The 16,555-nt window shown below is 31.9% G+C and overlaps 1 protein-coding gene and 1 long non-coding RNA gene across 2 annotated transcripts in view; both read left to right on the forward strand.

The window, feature by feature from the left end:
* The window catches only part of LOC144837380 (G-protein-signaling modulator 2-like), a 60,356-nt gene extending 47,737 nt beyond the window's left edge, over positions 1-12,619 (forward strand). Inside the window, exons 12-15 of the mRNA XM_078692452.1 lie at positions 1,547-1,717; positions 6,744-6,870; positions 10,184-10,368; positions 12,045-12,619. Coding sequence (XP_078548578.1) covers positions 1,547-1,717; positions 6,744-6,870; positions 10,184-10,368; positions 12,045-12,218 — 657 coding nt within the window. The 3' untranslated portion in view covers positions 12,219-12,619. The remainder of the gene's footprint in view (positions 1-1,546; positions 1,718-6,743; positions 6,871-10,183; positions 10,369-12,044) is intronic.
* A 200-nt stretch (positions 12,620-12,819) lies between these two features.
* On the forward strand, positions 12,820-15,166 carry LOC144837639 (uncharacterized). The gene is made up of 2 exons (XR_013611539.1): positions 12,820-14,769; positions 14,877-15,166. It is a non-coding gene; the product is annotated as an uncharacterized LOC144837639 (long non-coding RNA).
* Positions 15,167-16,555: the final 1,389 nt, after the last annotated feature.

The following is a 16,555-nucleotide window of genomic DNA, read 5'->3' on the forward strand; positions in this document are numbered from 1 at the left end:
GATACAAGATGCAGGGGCTGCCATTAGTGTCAGCAGTGCTGATTTCAAATCCCAAGCTCCATATATACAGCACCCAATATCATTGATCCAGAGGAGAGGCATACCAATATGTCTGAGGATACTAGATGCAGGGGCTGCCATTAGTGTCAGCAGTGCTGATTTCAAATCCCCAGCTCCATATATACAGCACCCAATATCATTGATCCAGAGGAGAGGCATACCAATATGTCTGAGGATACTAGATGCAGGGGCTGCCATTAGTGTCAGCAGTGCTGATTTCAAATCCCAAGCTCCATATATACAGCACCCAATATCATTGATCCAGAGGAGAGGCATACCAATATGTCTGAGGATACTAGATGCAGGGGCTGCCATTAGTGTCAGCAGTGCTGATTTCAAATCCCAAGCTCCATATATACAGCACCCAATATCATTGATCCAGAGGAGAGGCATACCAATATGTCTGAGGATACTAGATGCAGGGGCTGCCATTAGTGTCAGCAGTGCTGATTTCAAATCCCAAGCTCCATATATACAGCACCCAATATCATTGATCCAGAGGAGAGGCATACCAATATGTCTGAGGATACTAGATGCAGGGGCTGCCATTAGTGTCAGCAGTGCTGATTTCAAATCCCAAGCTCCATATATACAGCACCCAATATCATTGATCCAGAGGAGAGGCATACCAATATGTCTGAGGATACAAGATGCAGGGGCTGCCATTAGTGTCAGCAGTGCTGATTTCAAATCCCAAGCTCCATATATACAGCACCCAATATCATTGATCCAGAGGAGAGGCATACCAATATGTCTGAGGATACTAGATGCAGGGGCTGCCATTAGTGTCAGCAGTGCTGATTTCAAAGCCCCAGCTCCATATATACAGCACCCAATATCATTGATCCAGAGGAGAGGCATGCCAATATGTCCGAGGATACTAGATGCAGGAGCTGCCATAAGTGTCAGCAGTGCTGATTTTAAATCCCCAGCTCCATATATACACCCAATATTCCCAGAACTGGTGTTTCAACATAGGCAAAACAGATACTACATTCCATAAACAACTGAAATTATTGCTGGTGACAGTCATATTGTTTACTCATTCCTTTATTAATGGTTTTTTACAATGAGAAGGTAGTTCAAGAAACAATATTGCAAGTAGATATTTTATAGCTAGACTGAAGGTATTCGCTCTGAAATGATGGATAGCCTAGCATTAGAAGAAGGCATTATCACTGATGACGAAAAATGTAAAAGTATTTTAAAGATATCTTGAATCATATCTGTCGACAAATTTACAGTAACTCGCTCAATAAAAAACAATATTCAAACAAAAAACATTTTTAAAACCCAAATGCATATTTTACTATACAGTTGGACCCCTGTATTCACCAATCACACATAATTGAAATTCATAAGAGAATTCTTAAATTTTAAAGGTGTTTTTTGCCTAAAGTTTGAATTGTAAATAGAGCCACTCATTTTAGGGAGATCTAAACTATATTGTGCTTTAAAACTATAATTAATTATTTTATGTTAGCAGAATTCAGCAGAAAAGCCTAGCCAGGAAAAGGTGAACAAAAAGCCAAAAGGCGCATTTTTGAAGAAGAGGAGTAGCAAGGAAAAGATAGCGCATTCTGGGTCTAATAACAGTATCAGCGCTAACGGCTCAACAGACCCAGGTCAAGTAACTGTCAACCTTAAACCGCCTAGGGTAAGTATATCATTTGTTTTTATATTGCAGTCATATAGGCTGAGGCCAATTTTAGGTAGGGTATATAAATTAAGCGCCATGATTACTGCCTGTTTTCCGAGACATGCGCATTAAAAACATATCTCAAAACACCTAGCTGAGCTTCGTGAACGAAAAACAATCAGCGGTTCCCACACAGAACATGCACATTTAATGTACTCAAATGTTTGTTACCGATGTTTTCCACTAAAAGCAAAACTTGGTGTTGCTAGTTTGGTGCGAATGGGGTCTCTCCGGTCACAAACTCCGGATTGTCTCCGAGATCACTGCAGAGTTTTGGTGTAAAAGGGGTATGGTCATAACCATGCCTGTTTATCAATCATCTCTGTTCAAATCTTGACTCACACAGTACCAGATTTTAGTAGACAGCAATGCTTTAATAATACTATCCTATAAGTGACAAACATCAAGATGTTATGTTATGTTTCTTTGTATAAATTCTTTTTAAACAAGAAAAAAGGATGATAAAAATATTCAACAAACAGAATAATCAGTAAAATTGTTCTGACAATGTACACCGCTAATGATAGCAAATAGCGGTTGGCTGGTTCTGTTTGTGTCAACATGCCGCATGATGCAAATTGGCCGAAGTCTCTTTATTACATGACTCTGGGGAAAACTTCAATTGGGTATAGTAAGATTTAATGTGAATTACGGGTGAAAAATGGAATCTAAAAAACCAGATCGTAATTAGATGTAGTTGTGTATACATCTGTGAGAAATTAATGGATATTCCAATTGAAATCTGGACATTGGCGATCTTAATAACAAACAGTCTTGAAGCAAACTGTTTTGCATTTGATTTCTTTTCACAAAGGAAAGGAATCTATGTGCGAGAACACACATTTTTTTATAACAACCCTATCCTTGTCATTTGATTGGTTAATAAATATGTACCATGCATTATTAATTTGATCCATCGTCACGATTAGGTGGTTATACATTGCACGTTCATGTTTTTGCGAGGCTGATGACACGGTAGTGTGTGCTATCTTTAAAAGGTCTACTCCCCGACCAAATTCCGATCGCCATATTCCGATCGACAAATAATAATTGTTTGTATTCAGAATGTATATATTTTCATTTGTTGAAAGATGGATTGGTCTATTTATTTAATTTGGTTCCGCCTCATTAAATAGACAAGTTCATCTTTCAACAAAATAAAAATATATAGTACATTGCACTCATAAACATTTGTACTATACTGGGCTTGCAGAATTTATGAAGGGCAACTAAGAGTCAAAGTGGTCGATCCCGATGGGCAACCAAGTGAAATCCAAAAAAGAATTCGGCAACCAAGAAATTTAGAGGGCAACCAACATCTCGAACATTGCCCTCAAAGCAACAAAATCGTGATTCTGCGAGGCCTGCTTTCAAAGTACACTATTTTTTATATAGGTTTTTAGCACCATAACCACGCTCCAAAAAGATCCAATTACCAGCACAGTACTGTATAATAACACCTTTTGGTCACCCTGTTCAAATACTGTATTGTGAAAAAAATAAATGTTCTTCATGGTATACTAGTATTAAATATATTTGAATTTAATTGGTTAATTAAGCTCTATACTAATGAGTGACTTGCAATCATCAATACTGTTTGATCAGCCATACAGTTAATCAAACATAAATTAAACCCATTGATTTGATGACGTGACCTTCGACATAGCTTACCAGGTATCTGACTAATTGCAACATAAAAATGCCACGTTAACAGAACGCTCACGGAGTGTACCGTAGTTAATTTGTTAATAAAACAGAATAGATTAAAGCAAATTGTACGCAAAGATTACACCTTTCATTTGTAAAATAATCCGCAGGTTGATTGAGTCCGGTAAACAGGAAAATATGCTGCAATGTATCCTGGGATTTATACGATGATTATCGGTAAAAGCAAAAAAAAAATGTGTAAGCTTCAGGGACTTAATGATTTAAATCTGTTAATAGTAACAGCAATTAGTTTGGCAATTATAATGTTGACACTGTTCTTAAGCTCTACAGGGATTTAAAATGTTAAAGCATCTTCATTGATGACTAAATTAAATGATATTATATAACACCTAAATAAATTCCTGTCATTTGATTGGACGATTGTGGGTCACATGTCGTTCAATATACTGTACTATTAAAGTATCGTGTAATAAATAGTACTTTATTTTCAATTTGTTCGTGCATGAAAAAAATCTTCTCGCAGTGAACATCTCTGATGATAATACTGTATAACCATCTTTCACCTCATGAAATTATTTGTACCATCGCACTCTTAAACATTCATTATTTGTATAATAATTAATGATAACTTAATAGAAAGATAATGATCATGAGGAATTTGATTATGAATTTGTGATAAGAGAATGTAATGAGGATGATGATGATGTTTTATATAAAAATAGTTTATGGAAAAAACTGTTGATTTTAACAATTCATAAAGCAAATGAGTGTAAAACTGTATAATAGTTTAATTGATCTATTCTTAGCAATAAAATAACCTTTAATTAAAATCGATTTCAAATATCACATTAGATTTGTTTTATTTGATTATAAAATGCGTGGTATATATTAAACTCCCTTGAGATGTTTTGATAACAATAGATGGATTCAGTTTCTCTCTGTGTAGTTTTTTCACCAATTAAAGCTATACTGATTACATTCACTTAAAATGCAATCTAAATCACTTAGGCATGATAATAAGTTACAGTTGAAAAAGTTTTAAACTGGTTAAGAAAATAAATTGTAAATAGGCTATTCCCTTCATTTGAATAATTATGTTTTAGTTAAGTTTTTCTGAAAAGAATGAGATAATATATATATATATATATATATAGTAACATCAGCAAAATTCCATCAACTTTGTGTAAAAAATTGTGAAAATAATTAAAATTGCTGAGTCTACTCTTCATTTTTTTAAATAATAATTTCTGATAAAAGAATGAAATATAATGAAGTAAAATGTAATTCAAAACATTTGTCCTGTAGGTTGTCCGTTTTGACTAGAATACATCCTTTGTAGGTTGTCCGTTTTGACTAGAATACATCCTTTGTAGGTTGTCTGCTTTGACTAGAATACATCCTTTGTAGGTTGTCCGTTTTGACTAGAATACATCCTTTGTAGGTTGTCTGCTATGACTAGAATACATCCTTTGAAATGACAATGCTGTTGAGTACTGTATTATAATATTTTCTTTGTTTCTTATCACCGTCTTATATAATAAATAAATTCCTGCCATTTTATGTGTGACTATCAGTCATTGAAAAAAATATAAAATGTTAACAATCATTTTACAGATATTCCATATTATTATAGATAATACCATTTCCCCTTTCCTAAAAATTAATACAAAACATTTTGTATAAATAAAAAATAAAAATATATGTTTATATTACTATTTGACAGTTTGCAATAAAAACTATAGATTGACGAAAGAGAGAAATTGATTGGCAGAATTTGAATTCATGCATGGTTGCCATTGGTGATCGTGCAACTTCCACCCTCTGATCTTGCAGTAGAAACATCAATATAGAAATTCCTTAATTCTATTTGTTGGGCACAGAAAATGGCCAAAATTGGCTTTAGAATTTTATTTTTTCAATTAATATTCATTTGTATTACCGCACCTGCATTAAAAAAACTGAGTGGGTGGAATGATCTTTAAATGATCCTGAAATGCGTCTTCATACTGATGTTGGCAAGTAGAATTAATTAAGTTGGAAATCCTAGTATTTACTTTAAGGCATACACAATTGGAAATGTAGGGTAACTGACCCCCACCCAGTTTTACCTAGCATAATCTTAAAGGATAGCTTCGGGTTTAACATTTATATTCTTTTTTATAAACTATGCAACAACATTGATGATAACTTCAATTATTTTTTAATAGCCGTCTTTAAATAAGCCCTTTTTTAAAAATTGGTGGTACGGTGCACTGTTTTATAATGTTACAAGGTAGGATAATTTTAATACAAATATGTCCACCAAATTATAACAAAAATAGTATTAAAATTTATACCTTTTTAATTTTTTTTTCCTTCAGAAATTTTCTAAAAATGTAAGTCAATTTTGGTGAATTTCCTGTCTTATAAGAAGTCCGGTAGCACCACATTTGTTTTAAAGGGCTCATTCCATGACACCTGTTCTGCTTCACCTATCTGAACATTTAAGGGGTTATTATGTTATAGGTTTATAATATTTTATTTAAAAAAGCAATAACAATTTTAAACCTGAAGCTAATTTGTTCATAAAGAGATGTGATTGAATGAAAGCAAAGAATATCGCAAGCATTGTAACATCTTCTATCTACTACATACAGTACTAACATGACACATTGCATAGACAAATATTATGATTGAGGAATTATGATTGAGTTACATTGTTGCCATTAAAATCTCACATCATTGCTTAGTAAAGCGTACACTGTCTTTTATGAATAATTCATGATATTGATGTTAAATGCTAAATATAGCAAGATATACCCTTATAATATGCAACTTTGAGCTAGAAAAACTTTGTAAATATTTAATTAAATTTACAATTCAATACTTGTTTACAAGACAAAAACTGCTAGCTAATTGTTTTTTTGTGTATTTTTGTGGTCTATTATTAATCAATTTCAACAAGGACTAAATTTATGCGTTAATCTTGTCGTTTGAGAGATGCCCCTTGATTGAAAAAAGAGTAAAGAATTATAACTATAAGCATCATGTTTTATGTTGTGTTAGTAAATTTAATTCCTAGGTATAATTATTTACTAACTACTTAGTATCAGTACTAGGCTGGCTAGTAGTACTGTAAAATCGAACATTCTAGATTCTTGGTACCTGCAGGTTGTTCTATTTATAGCATACGAGTAACAATCTTATCCCATAATGACTTGTGCAAGACTTCCCATGATGCATTCTCTCATAGCAAAATTTTGCCTTGTTGGTGTTTTTTATGTATCAATTATCAATTTAATTGAATGTTTAAATTATTTTGGGTTTGTTTTTTTAGAAATACTCATCTCCAGATTTTGATGACAGCTTCTTTGACTTGTTGAGTCGTTTCCAAGGCAACCGTATGGATGAACAGCGAATGTCGTTGCCGAAATCTAACTCACAAGAGAAATGTGCCGCAACAGGTAATAAATGTAAACAAATAAATTGTCTACGTGACTTTATCTGCTAGCCTGGTTAGTTTTAAAATTTTAAAATGATAGATTCATTTTTCCTACAAAAAAACAGATTCATTTAAAAAATAGTTTTCATTATATAACTATAGTTAACAATTTAACTTTGATAAAAATAATATTTTCACAAATCCAATAAATTGACGTCATGATCAATATTAGAACAATGAAATCGTGGTATCTTTTTTTCCATATTACTGATCATGAATAAAACATCATTTTCATTTACTGTAGATCATCAAAACATCATTGATGATGTCATTGTCTATCTAATCTTGGACAAACAATGTAATTAATAATCTTCAAGAATATTATAGTATTATAATCTTGACATTGTTGGTGTGATACCCTATTGATACCCATCATAAAAAATTACAGTGGTTTATTTTAGCTTTTTATTTCTATTTATTATTGTTAAGTGTTTGAACCGCTACTGTTAAACCTAACCTAATTCTATAATATAATCATAGTACATTATTCAAAACATCATTATCATTGAGTTACGTTATCCTTCCAAACCGGTTGACTGGACACACACGCAATTACAAACAATATCTTTTGTACAATTTTATTGTAATATATTATATTATGAAAACTACATACCAAGTATTATAAATTTGTGCAGTTCCCTAAGGAATTATCCAAGCTATATTATGTTGAGTCATTTTTTTGATAGGAAAATTGACATGCTATTACCAAGAAAGAAAATGACATTCCGGATAGACAATATTTGTGTCTGAGTCATTCACACAACGGCAGCATTCTAAATTGCCTATTATAAATTGTTATTGAACATAAGAAATAATATTCGGTAATAGTATGTGCATTTTCTATGTTGAAATTCATTTGTAACATTTATCTAAAAAGTAAATGTTGATTCACTTTATACTCGGGGGATTGCTTGGTATGCTCTACTAAATCCCCAGAGGGCGCAATAAAATAGTTTGATTATAAATGTTTGCATTCATTCATAAGTAGATGGAAATTGATTCGAATAGGCTGTCAGTTGTAATCTGGCTAAATAATATTTTGTTTATATGGTTAAAAACACACAAGAACAGGGGTTATTGCTAACTGCCAGAAATTGCACTTTTCTCAATGTGGAATGGTACAGTAAGAAAAATATCTATACTTTTTCTTGTCACTGTTGTCTGTCTACGTGCCATTGTGCTACTAAATTTCTTTTTTTAGTAATCCAATAATTTGCATGTTCCATTTCACTTTGTGCTACCTTCTCCAGATCCTTTGTGTCTGTTTCTTTGCAGATGAACCCACTGTCCAATAACTTGCATGTTCCATTTCACTTTGTGCTAACTTCTCCAGATCCTTTGTATCTGTTTCTTTGCAGATGAACCCACTGTCCAATAACTTGCATGTTCCATTTCACTTTGTGCTAACTTCTCCAGATCCTTTGTATCTGTTTCTTTGCAGATGAACCCACTGTCCAATAACTTGCATGTTACATTTCACTTTGTGCTAACTTCTCCAGATCCTTTGTATCTGTTTCTTTGCAGATGAACCCACTGTCCAATAACTTGCATGTTCCATTTCACTTTCTGCTGACTTCTCCAGATTCTTTCTATTTGTTTCTTTGCAGATACACCAACTGTCCAATAACTTGCATGTTCCATTTCACTTTCTGCTGACTTCTCCAGATCCTTTGTATCTGTTTCTTTGCAGATGAACCCACCGTCCAAAAACTTGACTAAAGCCTGCCCATATTATAAGTTTCTTTACCTGGTCCTTAAATCTTCTACCTATTCTAAAACTGGCATGCAGATTCATTTCTCATGAACGCTCTCTGGTTGCCATATTCACCAATTATAATAAAGTTTCAGGATTTTTTAAGCCTATAAGCCACTGAGCTTTTATTTATGCTGTTTGATTATAGGCTTTACTCTCATGATTTGATAAATTTCACATTTCAAGAATTCTGTACCTACGGTATACTACTATAAAATTAAAAATGATGAAATCACTATTTGAAAACTAAATCTATCTTAGTGTCATTATGCCAGCTATAAATGTGATTAATAGACATTATACACGAAGCAGAAAATCATCTACACTTCTGAGAACCTCAGAATTATCTAATATTTTTGAAATCATCTATTGATGGATAAAATAATGATTTTGAATATTCTGTAATATTATGTATTCATTTTTGCCTTTTTGCATTTATTTCAGGTAATAGTTTTTATTTCTGAATTATTCATTACTTTACAACAATAATTCAATATCATTACTATATTGAATTCACACTTAATAATTCCTGCACGTAATAAGAGAAAAAAAATAGTAATGTGTAATGTACTCACCAAATGAATAGTATTTAATACAATAAATATTGCAAACTTCATTGCCATCATTTTATTCTGGTGTCAATCTCACAATTAAATTTTATTATTGTAAAATCATAAAATGCCTACTTTCAATACTAGATCTTAGTCTTGTAGGAAGGAGGGGTCAAAAGTATTTCTGGTATTTTTGGCCATTTTGAATGAAACATTATAGTACATAGAAATGTGCATATTCTGAACAATTTAAGACCAAGATCATCTATATTTTTTAGGATGTGATAAATCCTAGATGGCCACCAAAATGGCCCCCAAAAGACCCCATGGGACAATATTTCATCTTGAGAACATCAAAAAATGTTAATTATATATATTCAGGATTACAAAAATGTATGTTAAAAAAATACATGATGGGGGTGCACGGAACCCCTTCTTCCTACCCTACTATCTGTATCTATACCATATGATTGTTTTAAACTTTAGCATTATGTATGTAAATCTACTTGACTATTATATTATAGTTCCAAATATGATAAGAAATTAATAGAAGCTGAAGAATATTTTGTAAAATACTCTCTTTCCAACACTTTGCCTAGTGCAAGAAACAATTAAAATTGTCTTTCTGCTTAAATTTTAGCAAGACATCTAACTGTACTTACTGTAATGGATTGTTTAAACAAAGAATAGTTTTCAACCAAATTTGTTTTAAAAAGTGTTTGTAAAATATTGAAACTGAAGTATAAAAAAAGTTTTGTTTTGTTAAGCTCTGTCTACACTATCAAACTTTATGTTACAAAAAAATGTTATGTGCCCATATATGGACATGATGATGTCTTATCACTACCATATTTGGGGTCACTAGGCCTACTTAAGAAAAAGCTTACAAATAATTCAATGAAAAACAAAACAATTAGTTTTGTTAACTTTTAAAAAAATATCACTAATAAATTGTCAATTTTGATTTTCAGATGAAGGCAAAGAAGAATTTATGAATAGTATAGCAAAATTCCAAGGTAAACGAATGAATGAACAACGAATGAACGTTGAATCACTACCAGGTCTATGTAGCAAAGACGAAGACATCCTTACCAAATTAAAAGAACCATCTAACGTACCCGACGATAACTTTTTTGATATGTTGATACGCTGTCAGGTTAGTAGATCATGACATTTGGTGTGAGATTACCAAGAGATTCTATTTATATAATTTAATGATATCTTCCTGTGACGAGGATTAAGTGTAATGGCAAAATTGCTTCAAGTGCCTGCCTAGCTAGTCGAGATTTCCTATCAAAATGCGTTAACTACCTCGCATTGGTAACCAAATACGTAAAGACGTTAGTGTAATTTACTTTTCACGTTACAGGCAATTAGGCAACAAAAGGTAAGAGATATTTCATGGAATAGGTGTGTATTTGTCATTTTAGTTTTTATCGGTTAGTCAAAAATTGTAAATATGTTAACAATAATAAAATAAAAATTCACCTGGTTATTGAGAATAACAAAAGTTGTTTTTCGGATGAAATCAATTGAATCTGGTAACATTCTATCACTATGAGCAACAATATTGTGATGTTGGTTTTATTGTATTAATGAGCTAGTTGTGATTTGACTGGTGAAATTGAGTGTTTTTTGAATATACTAAATCTAAACTGATTTCTATGTTTAACAATATCAATATCAACAAATATTATTAATTAATCAGTTCTCTTTAGTGAATAATAAATCTTTTGCTTTTAACAAATATTTCTATAAAAATTACTTATCGAAACAAATCGAATCGTTGTACTAGCTACCGTTAAGACGGGAACTTTATACAACTCTGCGAAAGCACTTAGCATCGCTCTACTGGTTCTACCATACGTAGAGCTGTAACAGCCCACTTAACTTTCCACAGGAAGAGAAAATAAAAACAATGATTTCTAGTAATATAAATTCTGTAGGTGATGAAAATGACCTAGTTCTATCAAAATTGATCTGTTATAACGTATGCGACCATAGGCATTCACTTGGGCAGGTATTTTATATTCTTTAGTCGAACAATTTTCATCAATTCAAGTTCAAATATTATGTTTATAAGCATAGCATTATACTGTGTTTATATCAAGCATAATGTTTTTTAACATATACCATAAATAGAAAAGAGAAGCGTATTCTAAATAGTAATGCTATTAAAGAAATTAGATATTGAGATGAATATATTATTACATTTCATGTAAAAACATTTAGTGTGACATAGGTAACTGAGAAGCAATTAGAGTTTGACATTATTTAAATTAAATATTCAACTGTACAGTATGACTTAGTATACGCCCAGACACTAGACAAAATAATTATAATCACACTTATTTTATATACATTATTTTTTATTTAGATAGATTTACAAGGATTGCTTATAATCCATTCACAGAACATAGACACCAAGATGCTATACATAAAGTCCATAAGTGTGGAGTTGTTATTTGAACCCAGGAACCTGGGTTGGTAGCCAAGCATGCTAACCACCGAGCTACAACTGCATTCCACTCAACTCCACTGAATTCAACTCCACTGAATTCAATTCCACTGAATTCAACTCCACTCAACTCAATTCCACTCAACTCCATTTAATTCAACTCCATTCAATTCAACTCCATTCCACTCAACTCCATTCCACTCAACTCCATCCCACTTAAAATGCCATTAAACTCCACTCAACTCAATTCTACTCAACTCAACTCCATTCAACTCAACTCCATTCTACTCAACCCCATTCCACTAAATGCCATTCAACTCCACTCCATTTAAATAGTCACATCCTAATAAGAATATATTTTTAAATCGTTTCAGAGCACAAGAATAGAAGACCAACGCACAGACGCCCCCGAACGTGTACAAGCCCCGACCGTACCAGACGAAGACTTTTTCATGTTAATTTCACGAGTACAATCGCAAAGGTTAGAAGAACAGAGGTGTGATCTTCCAGAATCATTATCAAATGATGTTATCTCTCAAGAAAAATAGTCTTTTGTACTCATAGCGAAAAAAAAAAACATATTTTGCTAAAAAAAATATGGTGGTAATGTACAAAGGGGACAACATAATGTTTGAACAACATTCAAAATTATCTGTATAATGTTTAATTTATTTTATTATCTTATTTTGTTATTTATGTACATATTGCCTTTGTGTGTGCGTATTTTAGTTGTTTTTTTGGTTTTTTTTTTTAAAGATCTGAAATTCCAACATACTCGAATTTCTTGTCAAATTGTAGACACAATGTTTAGCCAAGTATTTTAATCACTTTTTCTTGAACTTGTGATAAAAAATAGGGTTTTTAAAAATGTTGCTAGTTAGTATTATTTTGTTTTGGACATTTTAACCATTTTATTTAATTTGTTTGTTTAAATTATTTTTCTCTATTATTTTCCCTTCTAAATATTATTTGACATTATTTTAGTAGTTGAAATGGTCATGTTATAGTGATCAAAAAATATTAAGTTAATTATGTTGACAATTGCAAACATTTGTATGATGGAATAACAAAATAAAAATAAACTTCTTTATTATTATTATTATTATGATTAATAATAATAACGTAATATTAATAACTGAATGTTTTTAATCAAGATTACATAGATATAATTCTAGCATGTTAATAATAAGAAATCACATGCTGATGTTGCTAATTTAAAATGAATTTTATGACAATGATAATAATAATAATTTTACTTTTGATAAGATTTTGATAATTTTAATTATGATAATGATGATGATACTACTGACAGTGGTGTTGATGGTAACTCAATTTTAAATGATTTTCATCAAAATATTCCTGTTAATATTCCATACTACATATATTCATACATTACTTTGACATTGTAAAGTCCGTAATCACGGCAACCACCTGTCACATATATTCCGTCGGCAAATTTACAATGCCTTATGGGATTGCATTAAGCACAGTGTAGCAACATCTTTTGTAACGCATTGAATGTCTCCATCTGAATATTCTTGAATATTTGACTTGTGACATTGAATTCTATTTATTCATATTGCGAGATGCACTAAATGACAAAATACCTGTTAACTGTAGATTTGCATTTGCATCAAGAGGATTGTGAATATCAAAGAAATAGTACAAATTATCCCCAATCACCAAATTACCCTGTTTGACACTAAATTTAACATTGCACTATTTATCAGTTATTTTCCTTTTTATAAAAAGTTTTAACAACATTTTTAGTTACATTTTGATGTTCTTTATGTTCTTTAAATATTACTGTGTGTTAGTATGTATGCTTTGTTTTTATAACAATGAATACAATTATTCTAAATTGTGAAGTTTTATTAACATGTACAAGTGTAAAAATAGATTTAGTGTCAAGGGTCAAGCTATTTTATAATCTGTTATTTATGTCGCAGCAATTAATTTTTGTTTGTTTGATCGTATTATTACATTTGATATTCCACGATTCATTACCAAAACACCAAATTAAATGTAATTTTAGGAAGTAAAAACATACCAATGTAAAATTCAAATTTGATTCCATATAATTTGATTGAACAATCCAGCTAGGAAGAAAGCATTCCATTTATGTTTTACGCTATACAGTATTATAATTCTGCACTACTTTACTCATAACTTCATGAAATTAAATTAATATAATAGTGACTATACTTTGCTATGCAGAACCTTGCATAGTTTACAATTGTTGTATTTATCAGGTGATGCAATACTAAGATACATTATGTCCCAGCCTGTATTCTACAGTTTATAGTACAGAATCTTAGTGTAATCTTAGGATGAGATACTGTAATAGCATTACATAGTGTTTGGTGCAAAATGCTAACATATAATCATGGAGAAATTACTCCATGTTATACAGTAGGCCTAAGTGACATGATTTAGATACTCTGTACCATGAGGTGAGACACTATACACGAAACTGGTGACATACTAAACACTAGTTGGTAAAACACTATACTGTAACTCCTGTACATCATGTGATCAGATACTGTACACACAGTGTCATTATACACACTAAACATGTAGTCAGATACTAAACATACTAAATGTGTTTAGACACTAAACAGTAAGTGAGACACTACTGACACTACACCATGTGGTCAGGTACTGTACACAATGTGATGTCACATTGTGTACACTATTTAGTAGTAGTAGTAGAAGTAGTAGTAGTACACACTAAATGGTTAGACACTATGTGCTCAGATGCTATATTGACACTGTACCATGTGGTATTAGATAGTGTACACCATGTGGTGTTGCATTCTTGTACACACTACACCATGTGTTCAGATACTAAACACTAAGTTACGAGACACTGTATGCACTACACAATGTGTTCAGGTACTAAACACTAAGTTACGAGACACTGTACGCACTACACCATGTGTTGAGGTACTAAACACTAAGTTACGAGACACTGTATGCACTACACCATGTGTTCAGGTACTAAACACTAAGTTACGAGACACTGTATGCACTACACAATGTGTTCAGCTACTAAACACTAAGTTATGAGACACTGTGAGCACTACACCATGTGTTCAGGTACTAAACACTAAGTTACGAGACACTGTACGCACTACACAATGTGTTCAGGAACTAAACACTAAGTAAAGTTACGAGACACTGTACGCACTACACCATGTGTTCAGATACTAAACACTAAGTTACGAGACACTGTGAGCACTACACCATGTGTTCAGGTACTAAACACTAAGTTACGTGACACTGAGCACTACACCATGTGTTCAGGTACTAAACACTAAGTTACGAGACACTGTACGCACTACACCATGTGTTCAGGTACTAAACACTAAGTTACGAGACACTGTATGCACTACACCATGTGTTCAGGTACTAAACACTAAGTTACGAGACACTGTACGCACTACACCATGTGTTCAGGTACTAAACACTAAGTTACGAGACACTGTACGCACTACACCATGTGTTGAGATAAACACATTAAGTTGTAAGACCATGTGGTGAGAATAGATACTAAACACATTCTGTAGTTTTGTTTGGGACACAATACAACTTATTAGACGTGTAAATACAATAATTATTTTAGAATGAACTTAACCATTTTTATAAAGAAATTTGTTTTAACTTTATGGTAATTATTAAAGTTAGGTCTAAATGATGGTTTGTAGTTTTTAATTTTAAAACAGGCCTACTTTTTGAAATGCGCCTTAAACAAATGTCAACATATAACGTATTGTCTGACCATTGATCAGATAACCCTGTTCACAGTGGTCAATGGCCCGAATGTATTCCGTTTGAATTGGTGGTTCACACTACATGAAAATAGTGTTTTGCTGACAATGATTTTAATATGTAAATTATGTAAATATATTTAATCATATTGACACCTGTAATAAACCACCTGTTAATCTTTGTTTATATTTCAATGTACTAGAATCATTTGATTTATTTTGTTAATTATTACTGTGTTTTGTAATACATTACCTCCAGACCTAATAAAAAACATCAAATGACTCTTATACCATGTTGTATGTGTTGTGTTATCATAAAGGTCTGTTTGCACTACGGACGATATAGAAAGACGATAGTTAGGCCTAAGCATACATTTTTCTTTACAGAAAACAAAGGAGATCAAACAAGTTTTCATCCTAGTACTTACGATAATCATTATACTGCCTTTGATGAAAATAATATTTTTTTAAATACAATCAAATGACGTCATGATCAATAAGAACAATACAGTATTTTTGTCCTCCATTTCATATATCCCCCTCCCCCCCCCCCCCCCCCCACCTTAATGATCGGAGAGATGCTGTATTAATTTATATAAGCATATTTTTATATTGTTTTGTAATCAATACAAATTGTTATTTACATATTTTTATTTTAAGAGAGACGTCCCCACATATCTTAATATATGGCCCACTATACATTCTGTAGAGGGCGAATGCCTCACAACGATAAAGTCGGTCATAAAATAATAGTTATTTACTGTACCTACATATAATTTTGTCAGCTTTCTACATTTTGTTATTATATTTTCTGTTACTTATTCATTGTGATTATTATTTTAATATCAGTAATAATTTGATAAATTTCTTTCTAAACAAATTTTTTCCAATTTTAATTGATTGAATTTTGTTTGTAACTGAAGTAATCATCTCCTTCGTGATACAAGTTATCTTGACAGTGATACAAAAGAACAAGACACATTTTAAATTCTATATATAATAATAATAATATCTGGTCTATCAAAATAACTACCTTTTTGATCGTAAAATGTCGTGGCAATACGGGTGGCAATATCGATGTTTGTTGTTGTTTCATCGGGCATATGCAGGTAACC

This window comes from Antedon bifida, chromosome 3 (genome assembly GCF_963402885.1).
Source record: "Antedon bifida chromosome 3, ecAntBifi1.1, whole genome shotgun sequence".
NCBI lineage: Eukaryota > Metazoa > Echinodermata > Crinoidea > Comatulida > Antedonidae > Antedon > Antedon bifida.